The sequence below is a fragment of the Bidens hawaiensis genome, unplaced genomic scaffold (genome assembly GCF_021521415.1).
Source record: "Bidens hawaiensis isolate Kalapana, Puna unplaced genomic scaffold, B.hawaiensis_p1.1 tig00002123_1, whole genome shotgun sequence".
NCBI classification, from domain to species: domain Eukaryota; kingdom Viridiplantae; phylum Streptophyta; class Magnoliopsida; order Asterales; family Asteraceae; genus Bidens; species Bidens hawaiensis.
The window spans coordinates 3,097,531-3,123,837 of NW_027491112.1; the positions used below are offsets into that span (position 1 = coordinate 3,097,531).

Sequence of the window (26,307 nt, forward strand, 5' to 3'; positions counted from 1 at the left end):
AAGTCATAACGAATTTCGGTTAGAACATTGTCAAGTGGAGCGGGTTGCGGGTCAAGACGAGTTCAATGTAGCGTTACGTGCGCACCGACACCTGACTTAGCATGCACCATCGTTGTGTGACGTGCTTACTAACACCGGTTAAGATTCCAATGCCGCAATATGAGCATACTATCGTCGGGTTACGCACGTACTATTGTGAAGTCACGCACATACAGAGACAGGAACACCGGTTACGCATCTGATGCCATGTTTGCGTGCATACCTCGCCGCATCGCGCGAGCATGCAACTAGTAATAATAGTATAGACAAGTCGTGTACCATGGTTAAATGTTAATGTCTATGACATAATTACATGTTTGGGTTGTGTTTGTCTGGACGGGTTAATCTAAATACATCTAATACTTGTTGGATTTAATGTGGTTAAGTTCATGTTAAATGTTTAATGTGGATGATCTTTCCAACCTAGCTACTTAATCACCCTACTAGAAAGATCATCCGATCGTATTATCATTATCAGATCATGTGTCTACTTATTGTTAGAAATATATTCAATCGTAGCCAGAGTTTCATGATTGCAGCACTTGATAATAATTAAACTTAAGAAAGACCAAATTGATTAGTTAAATCCTTTATATTCAAGCGATTGATTTTTCTTTTATTTGTACCATTTTATCTAACGGTCAATTTAGGGTTTTTGTTTGTCTTAAAATGTATTTCAAAATAGCAAAACCTACTTAATCACCGCACTAGAAAGATTATTTAATCATTAACATAATATATCTACTTATTGTTGTTTCGAAATATAACCATTGATCTTATTTAGAGTTCATGATTGTAACAATGATAATAATGAACTGTCTAATGTCTTCGCGCTTAAAATTCAAAATACTACTAGTTCTTATTAACCGAGTTGTTCCATCTTCAATGTAAACAAATTTTGAGAATTTGTATATTTGACTAGAATGTGTTCATACTGTGCTAATTAATGTATGTATTTTACAGATATAACTTTTTGGATAATTTGTTTCCTTACTTTGAAGTCTATCTTTAATTTGTTCATACTGTGCTAACTAAAGTATGTTACGTTATAAATTTTAGAGATTTTTACATTTACCTTATGATAAACCAAAGTGTACATTGTACTAGAAACTAGAAAGGTCTGGTTTATAAGGAAAAAAATTTAAATCTCAACTTATTTTAAAGGCAATCATATATGCAAATTAAGAAAAAAAAACTACATTTTTCATTATACATGGTCAAACCTGCCGGTCCAATAACCAACTGATAGTTGAAACAGGCTTGAGACTGAACAATGTATCTTTGAATATAGGTCATAACAAGTGGAGTTGACCCTTAGTAATATTTGGTTCTTGTTTTCTTCAGCTATATATCATCAACATGACAGGCGATTAACGTCGTTAGTGGAGAAGCTGACGTGTACACTTATTTAACTGAGTTGGCATGCTTATGTGTTATATATTTGTGGGTTCCACAAGCCCATCTCATCTTCTTATTCATCATATTAGCCCTAGCCACCTCCATCGCCACCCACCGACCTCTACCTCCACCACCATCGACCACCACCACTCATCCTCCAACTCCGAAGGTCTTTAATTGTATCAATACGACCTGGAATAGATACTTTTAAATTCACGTAGAGTATGGCAAAAAGGTAGTTAACATAAACCAAAATGAAGGTAGTGTATTCATGGATATATGTTAATAACTCTACATTTTAAATCTGTATTGTAAGTAAAGTTGGAAGGTTTGTCGGTAATACAAATGATCATTCGTTCAAATAAAAATCGCTTAAAATGTATTAAATTTAAACCGCATATGTAAACATGGTAATAGATTTATTAATATCAACACAAATTTTTAAAATATGTGATGTTATTAATATAAACTATTATAAAGGCGTAACAAAAATAAGAAATACACACATGGATTACAAAATCATTGCACATAGTACATGCAGTACACGGCAACATTCAAACCACCCACGTTTTCTTGATACAAGGTTAATTAGTCCCACGAACTAATCGGGAAATATCATTAGCAATGTTCTTCGCGTCATTTGAGATACCAAATAATCTAGCACTCGCAAATCCAACACAATAATGACCATATTCTCCTTTCCAATGATTTGGACTTTTATGCTTTGGCATTCCTTTCTCGTTAAAGAGCCCTCCATCATCCTAGTTAATTTAAAAAATGTTAAGATTCAAAGAAAAAATAATGTAAAGTTATTAAACAATATGTAGTTATTTTTGTTACCTTAAGCCATTTGCGCACGGTGCTTTTAAAGCCAGTTGCAAAGACAATGGCATCGTATTGTTTCTCCTGACCATTTGTAAATTTGATTTGATCGTCTTTTATATCTTTAATTGTCGGCATAACCTTTAAGATGGAAGAAAGAAAAACGCAACCGTTAAAAAATTTGTTTAAACGTTATTTGATGTTATTACATAATAAGGATGTTTACCTCAATCTCTCCTGCTTTTATCTTTGAAATTGTCCCAACGTCAATTACAGGTGACCGCCCGGTATCTTTTTTTAGCGAAAATGGCCCTTTACGTGGCCTTTGTATTCCATATCTGTCAAGATCTCCATATAACAACTTGCTCAACGTTAAAACCATCTTATCTATAAAAGTGCACGAGATATATTTTAATAAATACATTCCAAGTTGCACTAACTCCTTGGTAAGCACATGTATCTGTTACAATAAACAAGAATTGAATATTAAAGCTAATATACAAAATAATCTTAATTTAACGCGCCTGTTCAAACTCAAATGTCACGCGGGAGAGTGTTAATATGCTTACCGGGCTACGAATAACGATTGATGTTTGAGCACCCCAATTACACAAATCGTATGCAATTTGGTTTGAGGGATAATGGGTTTGTAGCTGGGCAAGCAATGAATAGGGCTGAAACGAAGAAGGTGGAGAAACATGCTAAAGCCTGCGAAGAGAACGAACATGTTTTTGTCCCTCTGGCTTTTGATACCTTTGGCTCCTTGGCACCGGAAGCTATCCATTTCCTAACCAGGGTCCAACGGGTTGTGCATAGCAATGTGTCGACTCCAAAGGGGCAGGGGTATGTCTTTATCAGGTTAGGGTTTGCAATTCAGAAAGGGGTGGCGGCGCAGCTTGTTGCCCGCCTACCTTCTATGTTGATGTAATATCTATGTTTCTATATAATGAAAGAAGATTATTTCCATGCCAGAATTTCCAGCAGCAACAACAAGCACTTTTTCGTCTCCAAATTTCTTTCCATTTTCATACTCGCTAGAGTGAATGACTAACCCCTTGAAATTTTCTAAACCATAAATGTTGGGAATATAGCCTTCACTATTTTCACCGGTTGCCACCACAAGAAACTCACCTACATACTCCTCGACCAAACCCAAAACACTATTTTTGGCGGTAACCACCCATTTTTGTGTGCTCCTATCATACCGCGCACTCTCAACACTACGTTGGTACAATGGGTCTACGGTGAAATAATAAACGTAGTTTTGCAAGTATTGAACAAACATATTTTTAGGTACAAATGTAGGCGCAGACAACGGAAATGCCATATGAGGGAGTTGACAAAAGTTTTTGGTCAAGTGAAGCTTCAAACGATCATAAGCTTTCTTTTGCCATAAAGACGCATAACAATCTTCCCTTTCAAGAACAATATTTGGGATAGAAAGAAGGTTGAGGCATGCTGACGTTGCAATACCGGCGGGTCCTGCTCCCACTATCACAACCATAGTTTCTTGCTTCATTTTTCTTTAAGCTCTTTAATATGATTCTTGTATCACAAAGTATATAGTTATAGATGATGCACTTTATGCGCATACATCCTTTATATAAAAGCTACAAATTGTAAACAAATTTAATTATTTACTTTAACTGTCTAATGTCTTCGCGCTTAAAATTCAAAATACTACTAGTTCTTATTAACCGAGTTGTTCCATCTTCAATGTAAACAAATTTTGAGAATTTGTATATTTGACTAGAATGTGTTCATACTGTGCTAATTAATGTATGTATTTTACATATATAACTTTTTGGATAATTTGTTTCCTTACTTTGAAGTCTATCTTTAATTTGTTCATACTGTGCTAACTAAAGTATGTTACATTATAAATTTTAGAGATTTTTACATTTACCTTATGATAAACCAAAGTGTACATTGTACTAGAAACTAGAAAGGTCTGGTTTATAAGGAAAAAAATTTAAATCTCAACTTATTTTAAAGGCGATCATATATGCAAATTAAGAAAAAAAACTACATTTTTCATTATACATGGTCAAACCTGCCGGTCCAATAACCAACTGATAGTTGAAACAGGCTTGAGACTGAACAATGTATCTTTGAATATAGGTCATAACAAGTGGAGTTGACCCTTAGTAATATTTGGTTCTTGTTTTCTTCAGCTATATATCATCAACATGACAGGCGACTAACGTCGTTAGTGGAGAAGCTGACGTGTACGCTTATTTAACTGAGTTGGCATGCTTATGTGTTATATATTTGTGGGTTCCACAAGCCCATCTCATCTTCTTATTCATCATATTAGCCCTAGCCACCTCCATCGTCACCCACCGACCTCTACCTCCACCACCATCGACCACCACCACTCATCCTCCAACTCCGAAGGTCTTTAATTGTATCAATACGACCTGGAATAGATACTTTTAAATTCACGTAGAGTATGGCAAAAAGGTAGTTAACATAAACCAAAATGAAGGTAGTATATTCATGGATATATGTTAATAACTCAACATTTTAAATCTGTATTGTAAGTAAAGTTGGAAGGTTTGTCGGTAATACAAATGATCATTCGTTCAAATAAAAATCGCTTAAAATGTATTAAATTTAAACCGCATATGTAAACATGGTAATAGATTTATTAATATCAACACAAATTTTTAAAATATGTAATGTTATTAATATAAACTATTATAAAGGCGTAACAAAAATAAGAAATACACACATGGATTACAAAATCATTGCACATAGTACAGGCAGTACACGGCAACATTCAAACCACCCACGTTTTCTTGATACAAGGTTAATTAGTCCCACGAACTAATCGGGAAATATCATTAGCAATGTTCTTCGCGTCATTTGAGATACCAAATAATCTAGCACTCGCAAATCCAACACAATAAAGACCATATTCTCCTTTCCAATGATTTGGACTTTTATGCTTTGGCATTCCTTTCTCGTTAAAGAGCCCTCCATCATCCTAGTTAATTTAAAAAATGTTAAGATTCAAAGATAAAATAATGTCAAGTTATTAAACAATATGTAGTTAGTTTTTGTTACCTTAAGCCATTTGCGCACGGTGCTTTTAAAGCCAGTTGCAAAGACAATGGCATCGTATTGTTTCTCCTGACCATTTGTAAATTTGATTTGATCGTCTTTTATATCTTTAATTGCCGGCATAACCTTTAAGATGGAAGAAAGAAAAACGCAACCGTTAAAAAAGTTGTTTAAACGTTATTTGATGTTATTACATAATAAGGATGTTTACATCAATCTCTCCTGCTTTTATCTTTGAAATTGTCCCAACGTCAATTACAGGTGACCGCCCGGTATCTTTTTTAAGCGAAAATGGCCCTTTACGTGGCCTTTGTATTCCATATATGTCAAGATCTCCATATAACAACTTGCTCTACGTTAAAACCATCTTATCTATAAAAGTGCATGGGATATATTTTAATAAATACATTCCAAGTTGCACTAACTCCTGTAGGGCTTACATGTAGCGTGTCCCTTGTGGTCCGTTTCTTAATGGTAATGAGACGCGAGCAAGGGGACCCCACATGGCTAACAGCGTGGATGATCAAGTCTGTAGTGAATTTGTACTTTTGTACTTTTGTGATAATGTTTAAAGACTTATAAGGGTTTGATCTTTTTGGCTTAACTTTAAATATCCACAACCCCACTTAGGAATTGTGAATACCCAGATGAATTGATTGCATACAGACCCATGGTCTCCGGAACCAAAGCATCCCATCAATACAAGAATTAAGGTTATAAAACCATACACCAATGAGGTGTAAAACACTAAACTAGCAATTTAAGATTTATATCATAGGCTACACGGCATACTCTAACGTTAAACCTACGCAAGCATCATATGATAACGTATTCAAATTTTTAAAATTTATGACATTTCCACTTTTCATACCAATAATTGAGGCTTGAGTATCGTCGGACCTTTCATTACTTATCTTCCACGGACAAAACACTTTACCCACAAAAGATTTCCGTTTTAACCATTTTATCAAATTTGCCCTTTCATTTTCAAGGCTGAGCCTACTGACACATCCCAAGTTAAGTGCGTTTTCTATTATTTATCTCATATTATTAGTAGTTTGAAAAACCAATTTCCCGATAAATATCATCATATCTTACTTTAACGCAAAAAACTAAATTCAAGGGACATTTTTAAAACATTTTTCAATTTTTTTTATTATTTTATTTATTTATTTTTATTTTTTTAACTCAAATTAAACTACGACTCAAATATCCTATCCCCACACTTAAATTTTGCATTGTCCTCAATGCAAGGATAAGGACGAATTAAAACAAAAATAAAATAAAGTCGGACTACAAAGACTAAAACTCTAAAAATTATAAAAACAAAATAAAAAGTTAATATGCTAGATAATGGAAAAGACTTAGCTGGTAAAATGCGCATGAAACATGATGCCAAAGTCTTCTTCCATGAATGTCATCCAACTACGAACGTGCTCAGCAAATGGTCACTCCTTCTCTCACGAACGTAAGTGCCCAAACAAAACAAATAAACATGTTTAAAAACTGTATCTTATCATAACGATAGATATTATGCAATTAAAATATTTCACCAATAAATATATAAAATATAATAATCAGGAGCAAATAAATAAGCATGAAGTACACGGCTCCACTGCTACTCCATCCCCACACTTGTCTTTTTCATTAAAGTTTTCATTGGGGATCATCTCTAGCTCATACAGTCTCTCTTTTACCTAGCAAAACTCAAAAACACCAAAACAAAGAAGAACTACAAAATACTACGTTAGCGACTCGATGACTCAACGAAACTAAGAAAGTAGAAATTAAAATAAAGAAAAATCTACAAACTCTACACTTGAGTTTTCACTCAAGAACCCATGCTATGCGAATCACGTGGCGGACCGAGTGGAGCTTCCTCCACCTCGGTAAAACTCCAATGCCCTCAATGATACCGAATCACGATCCGACCATTCGTCAATCTTGGTCTTCTTCTTTCTAACTCCATGAACCTTCTCAAACTTTCGCTTACCACCACCTTTTTCTCCAACACACTTCACCGTTTCCTGAGAATTAAAAACCTCTGGTTTCTTCCCCACACTTAAACTCACCGAACGGGAACAATCAAAACTAGGACCCATGCCCGAGATAAATGATTCTATTGAGTAAACTGGGTGACATGGATCAATGAGACCGTCTTGACCACTCGGATGTCTCATGGACTTAGCCAAATAGGTGGTACTATCATCACCCGCTCTAAGAGTAATCTTACCTTCAAACACGTCAACGACCGCCCTAGCAGTACGTAAGAATGGACGACCTAAAATAATAGGAACTCTCTCGTCGGCCTCCATATCTAAAACAACAAAATCAGTGGGGAAAACCAAATTATCTACATTAACGAGCAAATTCTCTACGAAACCCCTCGGATACTTAACGGAACGATCGGCTAAAGACAACGTCATACCAGTGGGGGTGAGCTCTCCTAGGTCTAGCTTTTTATATAAAGAATAAGGCATAAGGCTTATACTAGCTTCTAGATCAGCTAATGCTTGACATGTCCTATCACTTCCGAAAAGGCATGGAATGGTAAAAACACCGGGGTTGGGTAATTTCTCCGGAACTGTATTGAGAACTACTGCAGAACACTCTCCATTTAGGGGCACAGTCGACAGCTCCTCCAACTTATCCTTTCTTTAAGAAGGTCTTTCAAAAATTTGGCGTACTTAGGCATATGCTGAAGGACTTCTACGAATGGAAGGTTGACATTTAATTGGCTAAATATATTAAGAAAATTCCCGTAATATTTTGTATACTTTTGATTCTTTAGATGAGCGGGATACGGGACATAGGCTAGGTCAATGGTGTGTGGTGGTGGCCGGGCTCCAATCGGCTTTTTCTCGGTGTTTTTCTTAACTTGTGGCTCAATGATTGGTGTTGTATTTTGTGAATAACGTGGAGCCTTTACCTCTATCTCCTCATCTATCAACTCATCATCCCCATCTTCTCTAATTTCTTTACTAACTACGTCTGAACCAAAAACCCTACCACTATGAGTGGAGATGGCTTTCAATTGAGCAGCCGGATTAGTTTGAGGGATACCCGAAAACTGACCTGGGGGCCTTTCTTCTAAACGACGAGCAATATCACCAACAGTCCTTTGAATATCGAGAATAGAAGATTGTTGATTCTTGAAGAGCAAATTGTGTTCGGCTAAATTTTTCTGTGTAACTTGATCTCTCTCCAAGATTAGCTTCATCATCTCTTCCAAACGCCCAATTCCACCGTTCGAATCCTGCACATTATTTTGAGTATTAGTACCATCAGTGTTATTATTATTAAAATACTGACCTTGTCCTTGATTATAAGTGTTTTGAAATCCGGGTGGTGCACCCAACATACGCCAATTAGCATTATTCTGATTCGGGTTTTTGTAAGTGTTCCAACTCTTATTATTGTTGTTGTAATTGTTGGGAAACCTATTCTGACCAGCAACAAAATCGACCTGTTGATTCATCACCGGGCATTCCAACGTGTCATATCCACCCCTACAAAACTCACACCTGTCCACCTTGGCCTTCAGCTCCTTAACCTCTCTAGTTAGTGATTCCAAAGCAGCAGCCACAGTTGTATCCAGATTAACCTGGTGTACACCTCGAGCGGACGATGATGTACTAGTGACAGAAGTATAATTTCCGCAATGTGGCTCTTTGGAATAATCGGATTGAGCAAAGCTCTCAAACATCTCGTTACATTCGGTGACATTTTTCTTTGCCTGTAAACTTCCTCCTGTGTAAGGCCCCGTTACCGGTAACCCTACTTTCATGTTGGATTTACTCATAAACACAGTTCTAAATATCAGAGTTAATTAAAACATTTACGCGGAATATAAAACTTTCATAAAACATTACAATATTCCATAACTTGTCTCAAAACATCCTTTGTTTTTCACATTAAAACATTAAAATTAAAACATCATAAGTCTTCAGATGCCAGGCTCTTGTTCAGTGCCACGTGTCTCCTCAAGCGAGCTGCCTCATCTTACTCACGTGCGTGCATACTAAAAGTCAGCTACGCTGAGTGAGTTCTAGATAATCACATAATCATACCATTCACATAACATTATATTCTTTCATTCATACTTTCATACTTTCATACTTTCTTACTTTCTTACTTTCATACTTTCTTACTTTCATACTTTCTTACTTTCATATTTTCTTACTTTCTTACTTTCTTTTGTATTAACTTACTTTCATATCTTACGTTATAAAGAGCATTACGCCCTACATTCCTCGAGTATTATTAGGGCTCGGTACCCTCCTTCCTCGAGTATTATTAGGGCTCGGCACCCTCCTTCCTCGAGTATTATTAGGGCTCGGTACCCTCTTTCCACTAGTATTATTAGGGCTCGGTTTCCCTCTTTCCACGAGTATTATTAGGGCTCGGTTTCCCTCTTTCCTCGAATATTAGTAGGGTTCGGTTCCCTAGTTCTCGAATATTAGTAGGGTTCGATTCCCTCTTCGTTACCATACAACCATACATCATACCTCGAGTATTATTAGGGCTCGGTACCCTTTTCGTAACCATACAACCATCCTTTCCTTCTTTTATTAACTTATTCACATTCATTCACATAAGCATACATATCATACTTACCTTAACTTAGCGTTACAACCTGACAGTACGTGCAATATCCGAAGATCGTTCACGTACCGTCAAGCCATCATTCATACATTTCACATTATTCACATAAGGCATACACTTATCTCTTAGGATAAGCGTATTAACAAACATATTGAGTATGCACACAGCCCCGAAAACATAACATATAAATGGGGCTAGAAACTCACCTGAACACGGTTACGTTCACCGTTAATCGTAATCCCTTTCTTCAGTTGTGCACGGCTGACTGTATAACAAGTATACGTATTAATTAACTATCACTTCTCATAATGTATTTCTATCTTTATATGACCCACAGCGAACGGGGGTCCGGGGGCAGCGCCCCTGGCAGCGGGGTCTAGGGGCGGCAGCCCCTAGCAGGGTCCAAGGGGCAGAGCCCCTGGCTGGGGTCGAGCTGCCAGGTCAGCTTGGAAAAATTTTATTTCCATTAACTGTCTTAACACATTTTTCATTAGATTTTTAATTTATTTTCTAATCGAACTTGGCTTTAGGCGAAGTTAAACCTCAGGCGAACTTAGCTTTAGGCGAAGTTAAACCTCAGGCGAACTTGGCTTTAGGCGAAGTTAAACCTCAGGCGAACTTAGCTTTAGGCGAAGTTAAACCTCAGGCGAACTTGGCTTTAGGCGAAGTTAAACCTCAGGAGAACTTATCATCAGGCGAACTTAGCTTGCAGGCGAAGTTCATCAGGCGAACTTAGCTTGCAGGCAAAGTTCATCGCTTGAAGGCGAAGTTGCCCAGATGAAGGCGAAGTTGCCCAGATGTCCGCTGTTTCGGTTTCTGATCAACATTTCGAGCGATTTTAACACCCTTGTTAAGGTTCAATACCACCCACTATACTTCCGACCATTTTCGGTCGTTTATACACTAAAAGCTCGGATCTTTAAACTTCCAAGATCAAGAATCATACCTTTTGAGCTTGTTTGGATCTCGTTTATCTTGGTATCACCACTAATCTTTCTCTCTTACCCGGACCTCGCTCGATCCTTCCTTCTTTCTCGGCCCGGCCGGCGGCGGTTTTGGGTGTGCTTGGTGTGTGTGTATGTGTGTGTTTAGGAGAGTGGGGGAAAATGAAGATATTTTGGGATTTTGGGGGTATTTATATCCCTGAAATCCCATTTTCATTTAACCCATCTCAATTAATCCAAGTCCAAGACCCGCTCCTTCCCCGACATTAATCAATTACGCGAAAACACTAAACATAACTTCCTTTATTCATCATTAAAATTTTAGGATGTTACATCCTGCGGCCGTGTCGAACCGAACTTGGGTTTCGTAGTTCAACCCATTGTAAAATTTTTCCACGAGAGCCCATGGTGTGTGTGACATTCGTCAAATTCGAGTCTCGAGTTGTTTTCGTTTTGTAAACTTTTATTACGTGAAACCGACTCAACATTTTTAGAACTTTATTTATTTATTATTCAATATTATATTATATATTTCGATCACCAATAAATCGATCTTTTTTCATATTATAGTGTGGTTAAAGAACATAAGGGATTCAAACTAATTTTCGTAAAGTCGTTACAAGCTTTGGAAATCTTTAAATCTCGTATTAACTTAGATTGAAACTTAAGGGGTTGTTTGTGTAAATATGTAACCATATATATATTTACCACTTAAAAAGAAAACCCTAAACCTAACATACATACACACAGCCGCTCCCTCTTCCCCCTTGCCGATTTCCAGCGACTAGCGAGGAACTCCGGCGGCCATAACCACCACCTTCTACTACACCACCACCATCTCAGCCACCCCCTCAACCCGACACCACCCCCCTGCCTTTTTCCGGCGACCCCATTTCCGGAAGACCCCGACGCAGCAGCACCACCACTTCCCTCTCATCTCTCGGTTTTTGGCGACACGGCTTTCCGGCAGCCTGTAACCCTTCCCGTCGGTTTTCGTTTTTCCGGCGGGCGGAATTGGTTTCTCTCAGCCGTCTCTCTCTCTACCTCTCTATCTCTCCCCGTCTCTCTCTCTCACTCTCTCTCCGTCTCTCCCTCTCTCTGTCCCTCCGGTTCTGTTTTTGTTTCCATCTCCGGCAGTTTCGGTTCGTTTACTTCCCGGTATAGAGCCACAACTCAAGGACAGTTAATAGGTAAATTAAAATTGGGGTTTTGGTATTATGAGTTTTCATATATTGATTTCCAGATTTAAATGGATAATAAGTGGGTTGTGTATCGGTTATAGTATTTGCTTCGGGTTGGATGGATATGGAGTTATTTTTTATTTGGGGAAATGGATAAGTTATTTTTATTATGGGTTTAAATTAACAATTGTTATTTTGGTTCGGTCGGTTTGTACGTTAGTTATTAAACTAGAGGTCTCGGGTTCGGGTCTCATCCTAGACCGGTTTTGGTATTATTATTTTTATATACTTAACAAATTTATTGTTACTACTAATATTAATACCACTATATAAAAATTATTATTAGTATTATTATGTTTAAATGTACTATTCTATGTATTCATTACTAATATGATTATTATTATCATTTCCTTATAAATATTAAAGTTGTTAATATTATTATTAAAGATCATTTTATTATTATTTATTAAAATTATATTTCTTATTGTTTATTATTAGCAATAATATTATTATATTTATTTTGTGAACTCGTTTAGAACTCGAACCGACATCGAGTATGATATCATTATTTATTATCAATATTATTTACATTATTATTATGTTTACCAACAACACTTTAATTAATATCAAGACTTTTATTCTATAACTATTATTACTTGTATTATTAATAATAATTATTGTTATATATACTATACTCTATTAGTATTATTAATAATAATTATTGTTATTATTATTATCATCTTTATCTTATACATATCTATATATATATATACATACAGGGTTAGTATCATTTGAGAACTTCAAAAAAGTTAAGAACTTTTAGGAATTCATAAGAAACAAACATTTTTTTTTAATTTTTTTCATATATTAACATTGTTTAAGACTAGTTTTACCATATTTTATATATAAATTTGTTATTCCATATATAAATAATAAGTTTACATATGTGTAAAATTTATGTAATAACAAATTTACATATATGCAGAAAAAAGTTTAGATATGTGTGAAAACTATTTTTCATAATTGTAATCGTAATTATAGATATAAAAAATAATAAAACTACACTCAAATATCACTAACATACAAAAAAAACTGTAAAAAACGTTAATTTTCAAGGGTTCCTTCAAGTTCTTAAATAATTTAAGAGTTCTGTAATGATACTAATCCTATACATATATATATATATATATATATCTAACATATTTTTTTAGAATTATTATATCATTACTATCATTATCCTTAATAATATTATTATAAACTTTATTATCAATTTATTTTTTTATAAAACCGAACTCTTGATTTAAACACGTCTCGTTTTTATTTAATATTGGTTTAGTTATTTAAAAGCCCAATAAAATAATATTATTTTCATATTGATTATCATTTAAGTACGAGTCCCTAATCGTTAACAAACTAACCGGTAACCCGATTAACAACCGAACATTCTTATTTAATGCTTCAAATGTAGTTTCAACTTAAGTTCAAGTTCATTAATATATTTTATTTATTCGTTTTCAATTAGCTATCAAGTCGGATTCGTTCATTTCGTTCACAAGCTTTTTATATGTCGATCATTTATTATTTCCCGATTCCTCAATCGAGGTGAGTACTTTCATACCCCGTTTTCCATTTTTCGTTGTGGGGTGACATTTCATACTTATCAAACTAAATGCTTTGTTTACTTGAATATTTAAACCCACAAACGTGATTGTATACTTTACTTAAATAATTGCTCGATTTGGTGTTCTATGCTTACATGCTTATGTGTTTATCACTTTTGGATGGTGGAACTATAAATCCTAGACCATTTGGCAACCCCTCATGGCAAGGTGTCGTTAACGTAATGCAATTAACGATAACTATAAAATCCTAGACTACTTGGCAACCCCTTGTAGCTAGGTGGTGCTAATGTGTTTAGCAATTGTCAATAAAATCCTAGACTATTTGGCATCCCATTATAGCTAGGTGTCGCTAACTTGTTTAGCGATAACTATTTTATCCAAGTTGTTGCTTTTATTTATTGTTTTATATACAAGTTTTGTGGCTTTTTATTACTACATACTTATATGCTCAAACTTATGAATTGCTCACCAACCTTTGTGTTGACAAACTTTATTTTATGAAATGTTACAGGTTTGACTTTTGTTGACTCGAGGACTTGATGAAAACGTTACCAAAACCATTAGGATATTAGTAAAACGAACAATATAATTGTTACTTGTATTCAAATTGTTTGTGTGGACGAGATGTGTTGATTATTGATTTATGAAATAAATGAGCTGATTAAATATTGTCATTTTAAATAGTGTCTTGTGTATTTGGGCAATCGGTTGCACCTCGACATGTTCCGCCGCCTTTGGTCGAGGTGTGACAGATTGGTATCAGAGCCACAAGACTATAAGATAGGTGGTTAGACGTAACGACCTAGTATAGTCTTTACTTTAGGGTCCTTATACGTGTTGCCTATACGTGTTTACCCTACTTGATTGTTCAATGCACTTGTTTATTTATATACTTATTTATTTTATCAAATCATAAATATACACATACACACACTTTCATAGTACTCCAAGGTATCCTTACCTTAAAAAGCAAAAACATTAGTTTTTATTGTGTTTTATGGATCACGAGCTTAACTTGGATCCCGTTGTTTCAAATCTCCTTAAAGATTGTCTCATATGAGATGACCACTTTAAGTTGTCGAATGCGAGCGTTCCGGTCGCCTTCCAAATGTTTGGTGTTAAAAACATAAAAGCCTCGATGGTACGTGGACTAGTGTTTTGACATCCCGTTGTATCTCGATTTATTGCCTTTGTCATTACCGTTATTTGAGTCGAAAACTTGAAAAAGACGCTGTGGTACGTGCACATGTTTAGACTCCAACATGGTATTTTTGTAAAAAGGTTTTTAGTGTCGGACTGTCAAGTCATGGTGGTTCATGCACGATTTTTTCACCTTTAAATCTTAAAACATTATTATTACGTTTCAAGAATCTAAACAATTTTTTTTTTATTTTGTTATAAATTCTTAAAAGTCTTCATTTATAAATGTTATATTTTTTTTATATTGCGAATAATTCTTTTATATCTCGATTTTATGTAGTAAAGTTTTACGCCAATTTTCTCATTTGTTTTCACAACGATTTTATTTATATAAATTTCATCCATTGCGATCTCTTTGATAAATATATGTATATATATACATTTTTGATCCATTCACTTTGATTTTAATATGCCATCTATTTTCATTAAGACTATTTATAAACAAAATTCTCATTATATAAATTTCATCATATTAAAAAGATTTCATGACAAATGTTACTTTGAATTTTCAAGTAAATCTTCTATTATATAAACTTTAAATTTTCTTTAAAGTAGTACAAAAAAAAATTGTATAAAATTTCATTTTTATAACTATCTCGCTTATTGAACGATCCTTTCACAATATTAATTATTTAAACTTTTCACGAAGTTTTAATTATATCACATAATATCCATGGTAGAATTCTCATTACCTAAAATCTATTTTACAACAACTTTCATTATGCATTTTTGCTTCATTATAAATTTTCACTAATAAAACTTGCATCTTGTGATACATCTCGTTTTAAATTTCTTATGATAGTTTCGCTTTGAATTTTCAAGAAAATTTCGCAAACTTATAATTTGTAACTTTCATGAAATCCTCACGCAAAACTTCATAGAAATTTTATTTTAAAGACAAATAAAATCGTTTACTTGTGATTTCTCGATTTACAATGCGGGTCATTTTAACTTACCATAATATTCTTCATTACACGATATTAAATAATAAACTTGGTAAAAAAAAGGGATTTCATTTCGCAACTTTATATTTCCAAAACGACACTCATCATTCAATATTGAGACCTCATAACAAATTTTAACATTCAACTTACGTATTTTAAATTCCCTCATAAGCAAAAAAAAATAATTATATTAATCTTCATAAAAAAAATAAATAAATAATTTTTTTTGTGGTTCACACGCTCGGATCTCAAGAATTCTATTTATATAACATATATTCATATGTATATTAACTTGTAATTTTTTTTTATTATCAAAATCTTCATGGATGCTTCAAACATTAATTATAAAATATGATATTTTCAAAATTAATACTTATTACTTGTCAAAAAAAATCTCCCTATACGCAACCACGAGCTTCCAAAACACCCGTATCTCATCTCATACTACCATCCTAAATCAAACCATCCATACATTTCAATAGTTTCCCGCGCACTCAAATATTTCCTCAATATGAACGAAACCTAACACATCAACGTTATACCCTCACCTACTCAAGCCCCATGCAAAATTCAAGATGTACAACATTAACCCAACAAAAAGCCTTAAATACCGACACCATTACGCCACAAACACCTATCAAACTCAATATCCAAATACTTCAAAGACACCGACAAAGACACCCACAAAATACCTTGAACATACAATAACCAAAGTTTACCCAACTATGACTCAAATCCTTCGACCCATGCTATGTCGATTCACCAAACCATATTGCCACACCGTTCACATCCAACCATAGAGTTTGACATCAAAATAGAAACCCAAACACTCCTTACTAAATACATGTATAAACCGAATCTAAACCCAAACTAGTCAAGGTCGGCTTACCCAATCCATCAACTTAACCCTAGCTCAAATAAGCAAAACCTCATCTAAATAACCCAACCATTACTCACACAAATCATCTAAGACTAAACCACTCAAACGACCTAAACTCAACAAACCTCATAAATCCAACTCAAGAAAACCCAACTACGCAAGCCAACACAAACATACTTACTCTTCACCAAATTTCAAAACCATTCACCATTCGAAGCCCAAAACCTCTCCATACACACGCAAGCTTCGTTTTACCCTTAAATTTTTTTTATATATGTATACCTACATACAACTAGTGTATTTATAACAATCTCATGTATTCAAGTAATCGCTCTTAAATTATAAACTTTTACAAAAAAGGGGATGATTTACGTATTATTATACTCACCTTTTATAAATCATCTTTAAAAAAAACATCTAAGATTGTCATGAAGACAAAATTTTATTATGAGGATTTGTATTCAAAGATTATTAAACGATTATATGTATGATTTCAAGGCTTTAAATATTGTCACCTAAGGTGATAAATCTCTTAATAACTTTATAAATTCGAGGTTTCATTCTGAATGTTAAATGTAAGTTTTAAACAATAACAAATTACAACTTTCATCATTTTGCGTAAACTCAATGACCATGACTCTATAAATTTTTGGGACGCATTTATAAATACTTTATATACTAGATACTGTGACACAAATTTTCGTTCGACAACGATTTATTCGAATTACTACTTCTTATTATCGCAAGCATCATTACTTTATATAATTTATTTTCATCACAATAACTTTATGTATACAAACTCCTTTAACAATTTGGGTTACAAGATTTACATTCAATGATGATTTAAATATTTTCCCTAGCAATGCGTTACCGTGATACTTTGTTATTTTGTACATTTTTTAGAAACAATAAAACGGCCTTACTTAAGACCTCATTTTCAACTTTAGTCTATTATACGCTATGCGATCTACATATTTCGACATTAATTCGAGTCTCACAATTATTGCGATTTTCTTTTCATTTAATTTGATGTTTATTTGACAATATTATGCGCATGAGATTTTCATTTTGTGCCTTGTTTATTCATGACCAAATCCAAACTATTCAATAACAATCTCGTTTATCTTTTAAATGATATTTTTCATGATTATGTTATTTATATTTGAGTATTTATGTAAACACGAATCTATACATTATCTATATCATTTCATCTAATCTATTAACGGACTATGTATGGCTGTCTACAAGTTTTGGCGCTATCAGAAACCGTTATTATAACGACGATTATATAAATGGTTTCACAATAGTGGCCGTATTCATGTTTTATCACATTTCATTGATTGTTTTGGTTGTTAATCAAATACTATTTTATTTATATTGATACACGTATGCGTCACCCCAAAGAAACTCACCTCATTCTCGTGATTTCACGCAATTGTAATCTTAATTACTTATAACCTCAAGTTTGTTCACGTGTGAAACTCATCGTACGACGTTATTACAAGTGGTATAATCGTTTATCCCAACCTTATGGGTTCATTTATTGGACTTCTCGTTTTACGGTTATCGGATTTCATCTATCGGTGTTATTTAGTGCCTCGATGCATAGACTTGACAATTATCTTGATGACTTTCGACTTCAAATCTCATTTCATATTGTTTACCCTACATTTTTTTTAGTTTTTTAATTGATCGTATTTAGTTATTTCAACCGAACTGTTATTATCACCTTGATTTATACCGTTGGATATTGTAGCTTCAATTATGTACCCCATTTTTCCTACTTATTAAAAAGTCAATCCCGAAATTTTCAAGCGCTAGTACTGTTTTGTCAATATTGGTAAAATTCAACAAATTTATTTACACATCTATGTTAAATATTTCAAAATAAATATGTCTCTTAAGCCACACAATGGACGAACCATGTGGACCATACGACAATCTAAATAATTTTGGGTGCACACTTAATTATCGAAATCCCCGTATGGAAGTCATAGCTAGTACACTTGTGTGCGATAACTCATACCTGAGAATGATAGCAGGTAAACGATAGAAATGCGAATTATGACAAGGGCACGGTGGATACGCCGCTGGTACTTCCTATATATAAGTGCCTTTATTATGTTCTCATTTGTAGCATTTTTTTTTCGAGTCATGCTAGGATTTGACATATTCTTTTGCATAAAATTTATTCATGCAACTATCTTACCAAAGACAATATTCGTTAATAATTACTTTTTCTTTAAGTTTATTTTAATTTCGAGACGAAATTTCCAAAAAGATGCGGATACTGTGACATTCGTCAAATTCGAGTCTCGAGTTGTTTTCGTTTTGTAAACTTTTATTACGTGAAACCGACTCAACATTTTTTGAACTTTATTTATTATTCAATATTATATTATATATTTCGATCACCAATAAATCGATGTTTTTCATATTATAGTGTGGTTAAAGAACATAAGGGATTCAAACTAATTTTCGTAAAGTCGTTATAAGCTTTGGAAATCTTTAAATCTCGTATTAACTTAGATTGAAACTTAAGGGGTTGTTTGTGAAAATATGTAACCATATATATATACCACTTAAAAAGAAAACCCTAAACCTAACATACATACACCCAGCCGCTCCCTCTTCCCCCCTTGCCGATTTCCGGCGAGGAACTCCGGCGGCCACAACCACCACCTTCTACTACACCACCACCATTTCAGCCACCCCCTCAACCCGAAACCACCCCCTGCCGTTTTCCGGCGACCACATTTTCGGAAGACCCCCGACGCAGCAGCACCACCACTTCCCTCTCATCTCTCGGTTTCCGGCGACACGGCTTTCCGGAAGCCTGTAACCCATCAACTTAACCCTAGCTCAAATAAGCAAAACCTCATCTAAATAACCCAACCATTACTCACACAAATCATCTAAGCCTAAACCACTCAAACGACCTAAACTCAACAAACCTCATTAATCCAGCTCAAGAAAACCCAACTACGCAAGCCAACACAAACATACTCACTCTTCACCAAATTTCCAAACCATTCACCATTCGAAGCCCCAAACCTCTCCATACACACGCAAGCTTTGTTTTACCCTTAATTTTTTTATATATATGTATACCTACATACAACTAGTGTATTTATAACAACCTCATGTATTCAAGTAATCGCTCTTAAACTATAAACTTTTACAAAAAAGGGGATGATTTACGTATTATTATACTCACCTTTTATAAATCATCTTTTAAAAAAAAATCTAAGATTGTCATGACGACAAAATTTTATTATGAGGATTTGTATTCAAAGATTATTAAACGATTATATGTATGATTTCAAGGCTTTAAATATTGTCACCTAAGGTGATAAATCTCTTAATAAACGATTATATGCTTAAACTTATGAATTGATCACCAACCTTTGTGTTGACAAACTTTATTTTATGAAATGTTATAAGTTTGACTTTTGTTGACTCGAGGACTTGATGAAAACGTTACCAAGACCATTAGGATATTAGTAAAACGAACAATATAATTGTTACTTGTATTCAAATTGTTTGTGTGGACGATATGTGTTGATTATTGATTTATGAAATAAATGAGCTGATTAAATATTGTCACTTTAAATAGTGTCTTGTGCATTTGGGCAATTGATTGCACCCCCGCATGTTCTGCCGCCTTTGGTCAGGGTGTGACAGTGTGAGACCATTCTTGAGCAACGAGCTAGCATGTTTTGAAAACGCTCCCAAGCATGACAATATTTCTCCCCCGGTTCCATGTGAAAAGAATGAATTTGATCGCGAAGAACAGCCGCTTTAGCAGGTGAGAAGTACTTCTTGATAAACGTTGAACGTAACGCCTCCCAAGTAGTAAACGTGCCAGGTGGTTGAGTGTCAAGCCAAATAGCAGCTTTACCCGCAAGTGAAAACGGAAATAGATGTAAGAATAGAGCATCTTCAGTAGCACCTTGTAAATTGAAGGTTTTCAAAACACGGTAAAGTTGGTTAATATGAGCCGGTGCATCCTCGTCATCACTCCCATGAAACTGATTGGTTTGAACGATGTTGTTCATGACGTATGACGAAATTTGCCACGAGTTGGGGTTGTCGATCTGGGGAACGACGATGCATGACTGGTTTACGGTTAAGCCATCGAAGGCTTGAGTAGCAATTGTTCTATTGTCGACCATCTGAATGTCTAGTTGACTTCTCGAACTTTCCGGTGGCAAAGTGGACGGTGATGATTTCGGTGTAGAATTAGCTTCTGACGGTGGTCCTTGCGAACGAAGATGTGGCATAAACCTTAAGGACGCAACGGACTAAGTGAGTAGACTAAAAAATAAAAACTAAAACTAAATTAAACTAAAATTTAATTAGACTCCTACGACTCAAACAAAAATAAAACAAATAGCACGAATGTAGCAAATAAGTCCAATTAATAATAACGCAATTGCAAAGAGTTCCCCGGCAACGGCGCCAAAAACTTGATGTGCTAGAAACAGTCAATTAAATGTTAACTAAACTAAACAAGTAATAAAAACTAGACTTATGACTCAACTACACAAAACATCGGCAAGTGAACCGGTCAATTGTACTAAAGCTAAGTAAGTCCGGGATATCGAACCCATAGGACTCTATAAATTACGTTAATTAACTAATTAGACTCGACTTACGACACGACAATTTATTATAAATGTTTTAAGGGGGTTTTTAAACTAATATTAAACTAAGAAATTAAATAAACGAGTAAACTGGAAATAAGCAATAAAACACAAGATCGAAACCAATCAAAGAAGGAATCTACCTAGGTAAGAATCCCATGTATCAACAATCATCAAGCAATGGACAAAAAATATGATATGAAAACTGATTTTTAAATATATTCATCTAACAAACCCTAAAGGACCCTCAATCGCATCAAGTAAAATCCTAAAGAATGAATATTAGATTATTAAACAATCAGTTATATTAATTTCCTCACGGTTATCAAATAGGGTTGATTAATAGTATCTAAAGCAAGTAATCTCACGAAACACTAAACCCTATATAACTTGATAAGCTAAACACGACATCATGAACAAGGATCAACACAATAAGCAAGAATATTGTCACTAATCTATCCTAGCATGCAATTGAACAAGACACATGAACAACTCCTCACTTTACAGCTATTGGAATTTAGCAGAACATTCAAAATCCTAACCAACTATCAACGAGCTTCTATGATCTAATGGGCCCATTCAATCACAATAATCAAAACACCAAATAATGATTAAACATAAACCCTAAATCTAAAGAAAAAAATCAAGAGATAAAAGATTTATGAGAAGCTATAATTAACAATCAATCAAGATAATAAACATTCATATGCATCATGAAAGCAAAATCACGTCTTTTACTATTAAGATAACAATACCATAATCATAACAATCGTCCAAAGAAAGAATCAATCATCAAACATGTTCATCAAACCTAGGTAGACATGAAGTCTAGCCTAGAATCATTATTAAAATCAATCCCAAACAAACAAAACAAAAGAGATTCATGATAAATAACAAGAACGAAGAAAGTAGAGCGATAAAACCCTTAAGACTCCTTTATTGATCGATTGAATGAAAGCTCCTTGATCTCCAATGTAATCAACCTTCAAAGAACCTTCAAACTCTTGGTTTTTCTCTCCAAAATCGGCTGCAATAGTGTTTCGTTTCGGCTAGGTTTGCAAGAGATGTTTATATAAACGAGTACGGGCTTGGACTTGCAAAGATGGGCTGACCAGGGGGCTCTAGGCACAGCGCGGCCCCCCTTGGGCATGCCTTCGCGCGGCACGGCGTGCCTTGGGGGGTTCCAGGAATTTTTGTTGTTAATTGTTACTTAATCTGGTTAGATATCTTCCTTGACTCTCAAGCAACGATAAGTAACTTCTAGAACTTCTTTTCTTTAACTTTCAAGCCATCATCTACATGAACAAATTAAAACTCTAAGTGGAATAATCATGTAATCAATAACGAGCAAAACGAACTTAAACTTCGCATGAAAAGATAGAAAGAATTAAGTTTAACATGCAAGACACCAAAAGATATAAAACACACGATAAACATATAAACTACTTGACTCAAAACCGTAATTAATAAAAGATAAACGAAACACGAATCAAACCGAACTTGAAACATTAAAGAAACACAACTTTACAAGGGATTCGAGATGTATAAATAGATGTATATCAGATTACAAAATCATTGCACATAGTATAGGCAGTACACGACAACATTCAAACCACCCACGTTTTCTTGATACAAGGTTAATTAGTCCCACGAGCTAATCGGGAAATATCATTAGCAATGTTCTTCGCATCATTTGAGATACCAAATAATCCAACACTCTCAAATCCAACACAATAAAGACCATATTCTCCTTTCCAATGATTTGGACTTTTATGCTTTGGCATTCCTTTCTCGTTAAAGAGCCCTCCATCATCCTAGTTAATTTAAAAAATGTTAAGATTCAAAGAGAAAATAATGTCAAGTTATTAAACAATATGTAGTTAGTTTTTGTTACCTTAAGCCATTTGCGCACGGTGCTTTTAAAGCCAGATGCAAAGACAATGGCATGGTATTGTTTCTCCTGACCATTTGTAAATTTGATTTGATCGTCTTTTATATCTTTAATTGCCGGCATAACCTTTAAGATGGAAGAAAGAAAACACAACCGTTAAAAAAGTTGTTTAAATGTTATTTAATGTTATTACATAATAAGGATGTTTACCTCAATCTCTCCTGCTTTTATCTTTGAAATTGTCCCAATGTCAATTACAGGTGACCGCCCGGTATCTTTTTTAAGCGAAAATGGCCCTTTAAGTGGCCTTTGTATTCCATATCTGTCAAGATCTCCATATAACAACATGCTCAACGTTAAAACCATCTTATCTACAAAAGTGCACGGGATATATTTTAATAAATACATTCCAAGTTGCACTAACTCCTTGGTAAGCACATGTATCTGTTACAATAAACAAGAATTGAATATTAAAGCAAATATACAAAATAATCTTAATTTAACGCGCCTGTTCAAACTCAAATGTCAAGCGGGAGAGTGTTAATGTGATTACCGGGCTACGAATAACGATTGATGTTTGAGCACCCAATTACACAAATCGTATGCAATTTCCATGCCGAAATTTCCAGCACCAACAACAAGCACTTTTTCGTCTCCAAATTTCTTTCCATTTTCATACTCGCTAGAGTGAATGACTAACCCCTTGAAATTGTCTAAACCATAAATGTTGGGAATATAGCCTTCAGTATTTTCACCGGTTGCCACCACAAGAGACTCACCTACATACTCCTCGACCAAACCCAAAACACTATTTTTGGCGGTAACCACCCATTTTTGTGTGCTCCTATCATACCGCACACTCTCAACACTACGTTGGTACAATGGGTCTACGTTGAAATGATAAACGTAGTTTTGTAAGTATTTAACAAACATATTTTTGGGTACAAATGTAGGCGCAGACAACGGAAATGCCATATGAGGGAGTTGACAAAAGTTTTTGGCCAAGTGAAGCTTCAAACGATCATAAGCTTTCTTTTGCCATAAAGACGCGTAACAATCTTCCCTTTCAAGAACAATATTTGGGATAGAAAGAAGGTTGAGGCATGCTGACGTTGCAATACCGGCGGGTCCTGCTCCCACTATCACAACCATAGTTTCTTGCTTCATTTTTCTTTAAGCTCTTTGATATGATTGTTGTACCACAAAGTATATGGTTATACATGATGCACTTTATTCGCATACATCCTTTATATAAAAGCTACAAATTGTAAAAAAAATTTAATAATTTACTTTAACTGTCTAATGTCTTCGCGCTTAAAATTCAAAATACTACTAGTTCTTATTAACCGAGTTGTTCCATCTTCAATGTAAACAAATTTTGAGAATTTGTATATTTGACTAGAATGTGTTCATACTGTGCTAATTAATGTATGTATTTTACATATATAACTTTTTGGATAATTTGTTTCCTTACTTTGAAGTCTATCTTTAATTTGTTCATACTGTGCAGACTAAAGTATGTTACATTATAAATTTTAGAGATTTTACATTTAACTTATGATAAACCAAAGTGTACATTGTACTAGAAACTAGAAATGTGTGGTTTATAAGGAAAAAAATTTAAATCTCAACTTATTTTAAAGGCGATCATATATGCAAATTAAGAAAAAAAAATACATTTTTCATTATGCATGGTCAAACCTGCCGGTCCAATAACCAACTGATAGTTGAAACAGGCTTGAGACTAAACAATGTATCTTTGAATATAGGTCATAACAAGTGGAGTTGACCCTTAGTAATATTTGGTTCTTGTTTTCTTCAGCTATATATCATCAACATGACAGCCGACTAACGTCGTTAGTGGAGAAGATGACGTGTACACTTATTTAACTGAGTTGACATGCTTATGTGTTACATATTTGTGGGTTCCACAAGGCCATCTCATCTTCTTATTCATCATATTTGTCCTAGCCACCTCCATCGCCACCCACCAACCTCTACCTCCACCACCATCGACCACCACCACTCATCCTCTAACTCCGAAGGTCTTTAATTGTATCAATACGATCTGGAATAGATACTTTTAAATTCACGTAGAGTGTGGCAAAATGGTAGTTAACCTAAACCAAAATGAAGGTAGTGTATTCATGGATATATGTTAATAACTCTACATTTTAAATCTGTATTGTAAGTAAAGTTGGAAGGTTTGTCGGTAATACAAATGATCATTCGTTCAAATAAAAATCGCTTAAAATGTAATAAATTAAAACCGAATATGTAAACATGGTAATGGATTTATTAATATCAACCCAAATTTTTAAAATATGTAATGTTATTAATATAAACTATTATAAAGGCGTAACAAAAATAAGAAATACACATATGGATTACAAAATCATTGCACATAGTATAGGCAGTACACGACAACATTCAAACCAACTGTAACATCCCGAAATTTCAAGATAATATTAATTATATTACTTAATATTCGAGAGAAAGTTTACCCGGGTTATTAGGAAATAAATAATAGAATATGAGTTGGTATGGGTCGGGCTAGTGTTGGGTGTATGGATGTGGGTTGTGGACTTGGATTAATTGAGATGGGTTAAATAAGAATGGGATTTCAGGGATATAAATACCCCCAAAATCCCAAAGATATCTTCATTTACATCTATTTCTTCACACACTCAAAACACACACATTCTTACCGATCAAGATTCGAAGCCGAGACCCGAGATTTTGTTGATAGATCTGAGTTGGTAAGGTAAGAACAAATCCAACAAAGCTAATATTACTGAATATGGTTAGGATTGGATGGGTTAACCGGACCCAAAACCCAAACTGCCCAAATCGGACCCCTAAAACGTCGATTTTAGGCCGATTTGATGGTTGGGATTTGTAGGCGCCGATCATACGATTCCGTGGGTACCAAAATCGAGTTATTTGGCTAAGAAACGAAGGATTTATGGGCAAACAGATCTGCAGCGCGATAACTTCGCCTGCAAGATTAAGTTCGCCTGATGAACTTGGCTTCAGGCGAAGTTAAACCTTAGGCGAACTTGGCTTCAG

General features: G+C 34.6%; 2 protein-coding genes across 2 annotated transcripts; both read right to left on the reverse strand.

Annotated features, from left to right (window-relative positions):
- Positions 1-2,021: 2,021 nt before the first annotated feature.
- Positions 2,022-3,778, reverse strand: LOC143606366 (putative indole-3-pyruvate monooxygenase YUCCA10). Its single transcript, XM_077082157.1, has 5 exons — positions 3,223-3,778; positions 2,829-2,887; positions 2,486-2,719; positions 2,278-2,400; positions 2,022-2,198 (listed from the first exon to the last, which is right to left on the reverse strand). Exons 1-5 carry the CDS (start codon positions 3,776-3,778, stop codon positions 2,022-2,024), a joined length of 1,149 nt encoding a protein of 382 aa, XP_076938272.1.
- A 19,206-nt stretch (positions 3,779-22,984) lies between these two features.
- LOC143606376 (putative indole-3-pyruvate monooxygenase YUCCA11) lies at positions 22,985-24,390 on the reverse strand. Its single transcript, XM_077082162.1, has 5 exons — positions 23,792-24,390; positions 23,677-23,682; positions 23,449-23,560; positions 23,242-23,364; positions 22,985-23,161 (listed from the first exon to the last, which is right to left on the reverse strand). Exons 1-5 carry the CDS (start codon positions 24,388-24,390, stop codon positions 22,985-22,987), a joined length of 1,017 nt encoding a protein of 338 aa, XP_076938277.1.
- Between the last annotated feature and the right edge of the window lie 1,917 nt (positions 24,391-26,307).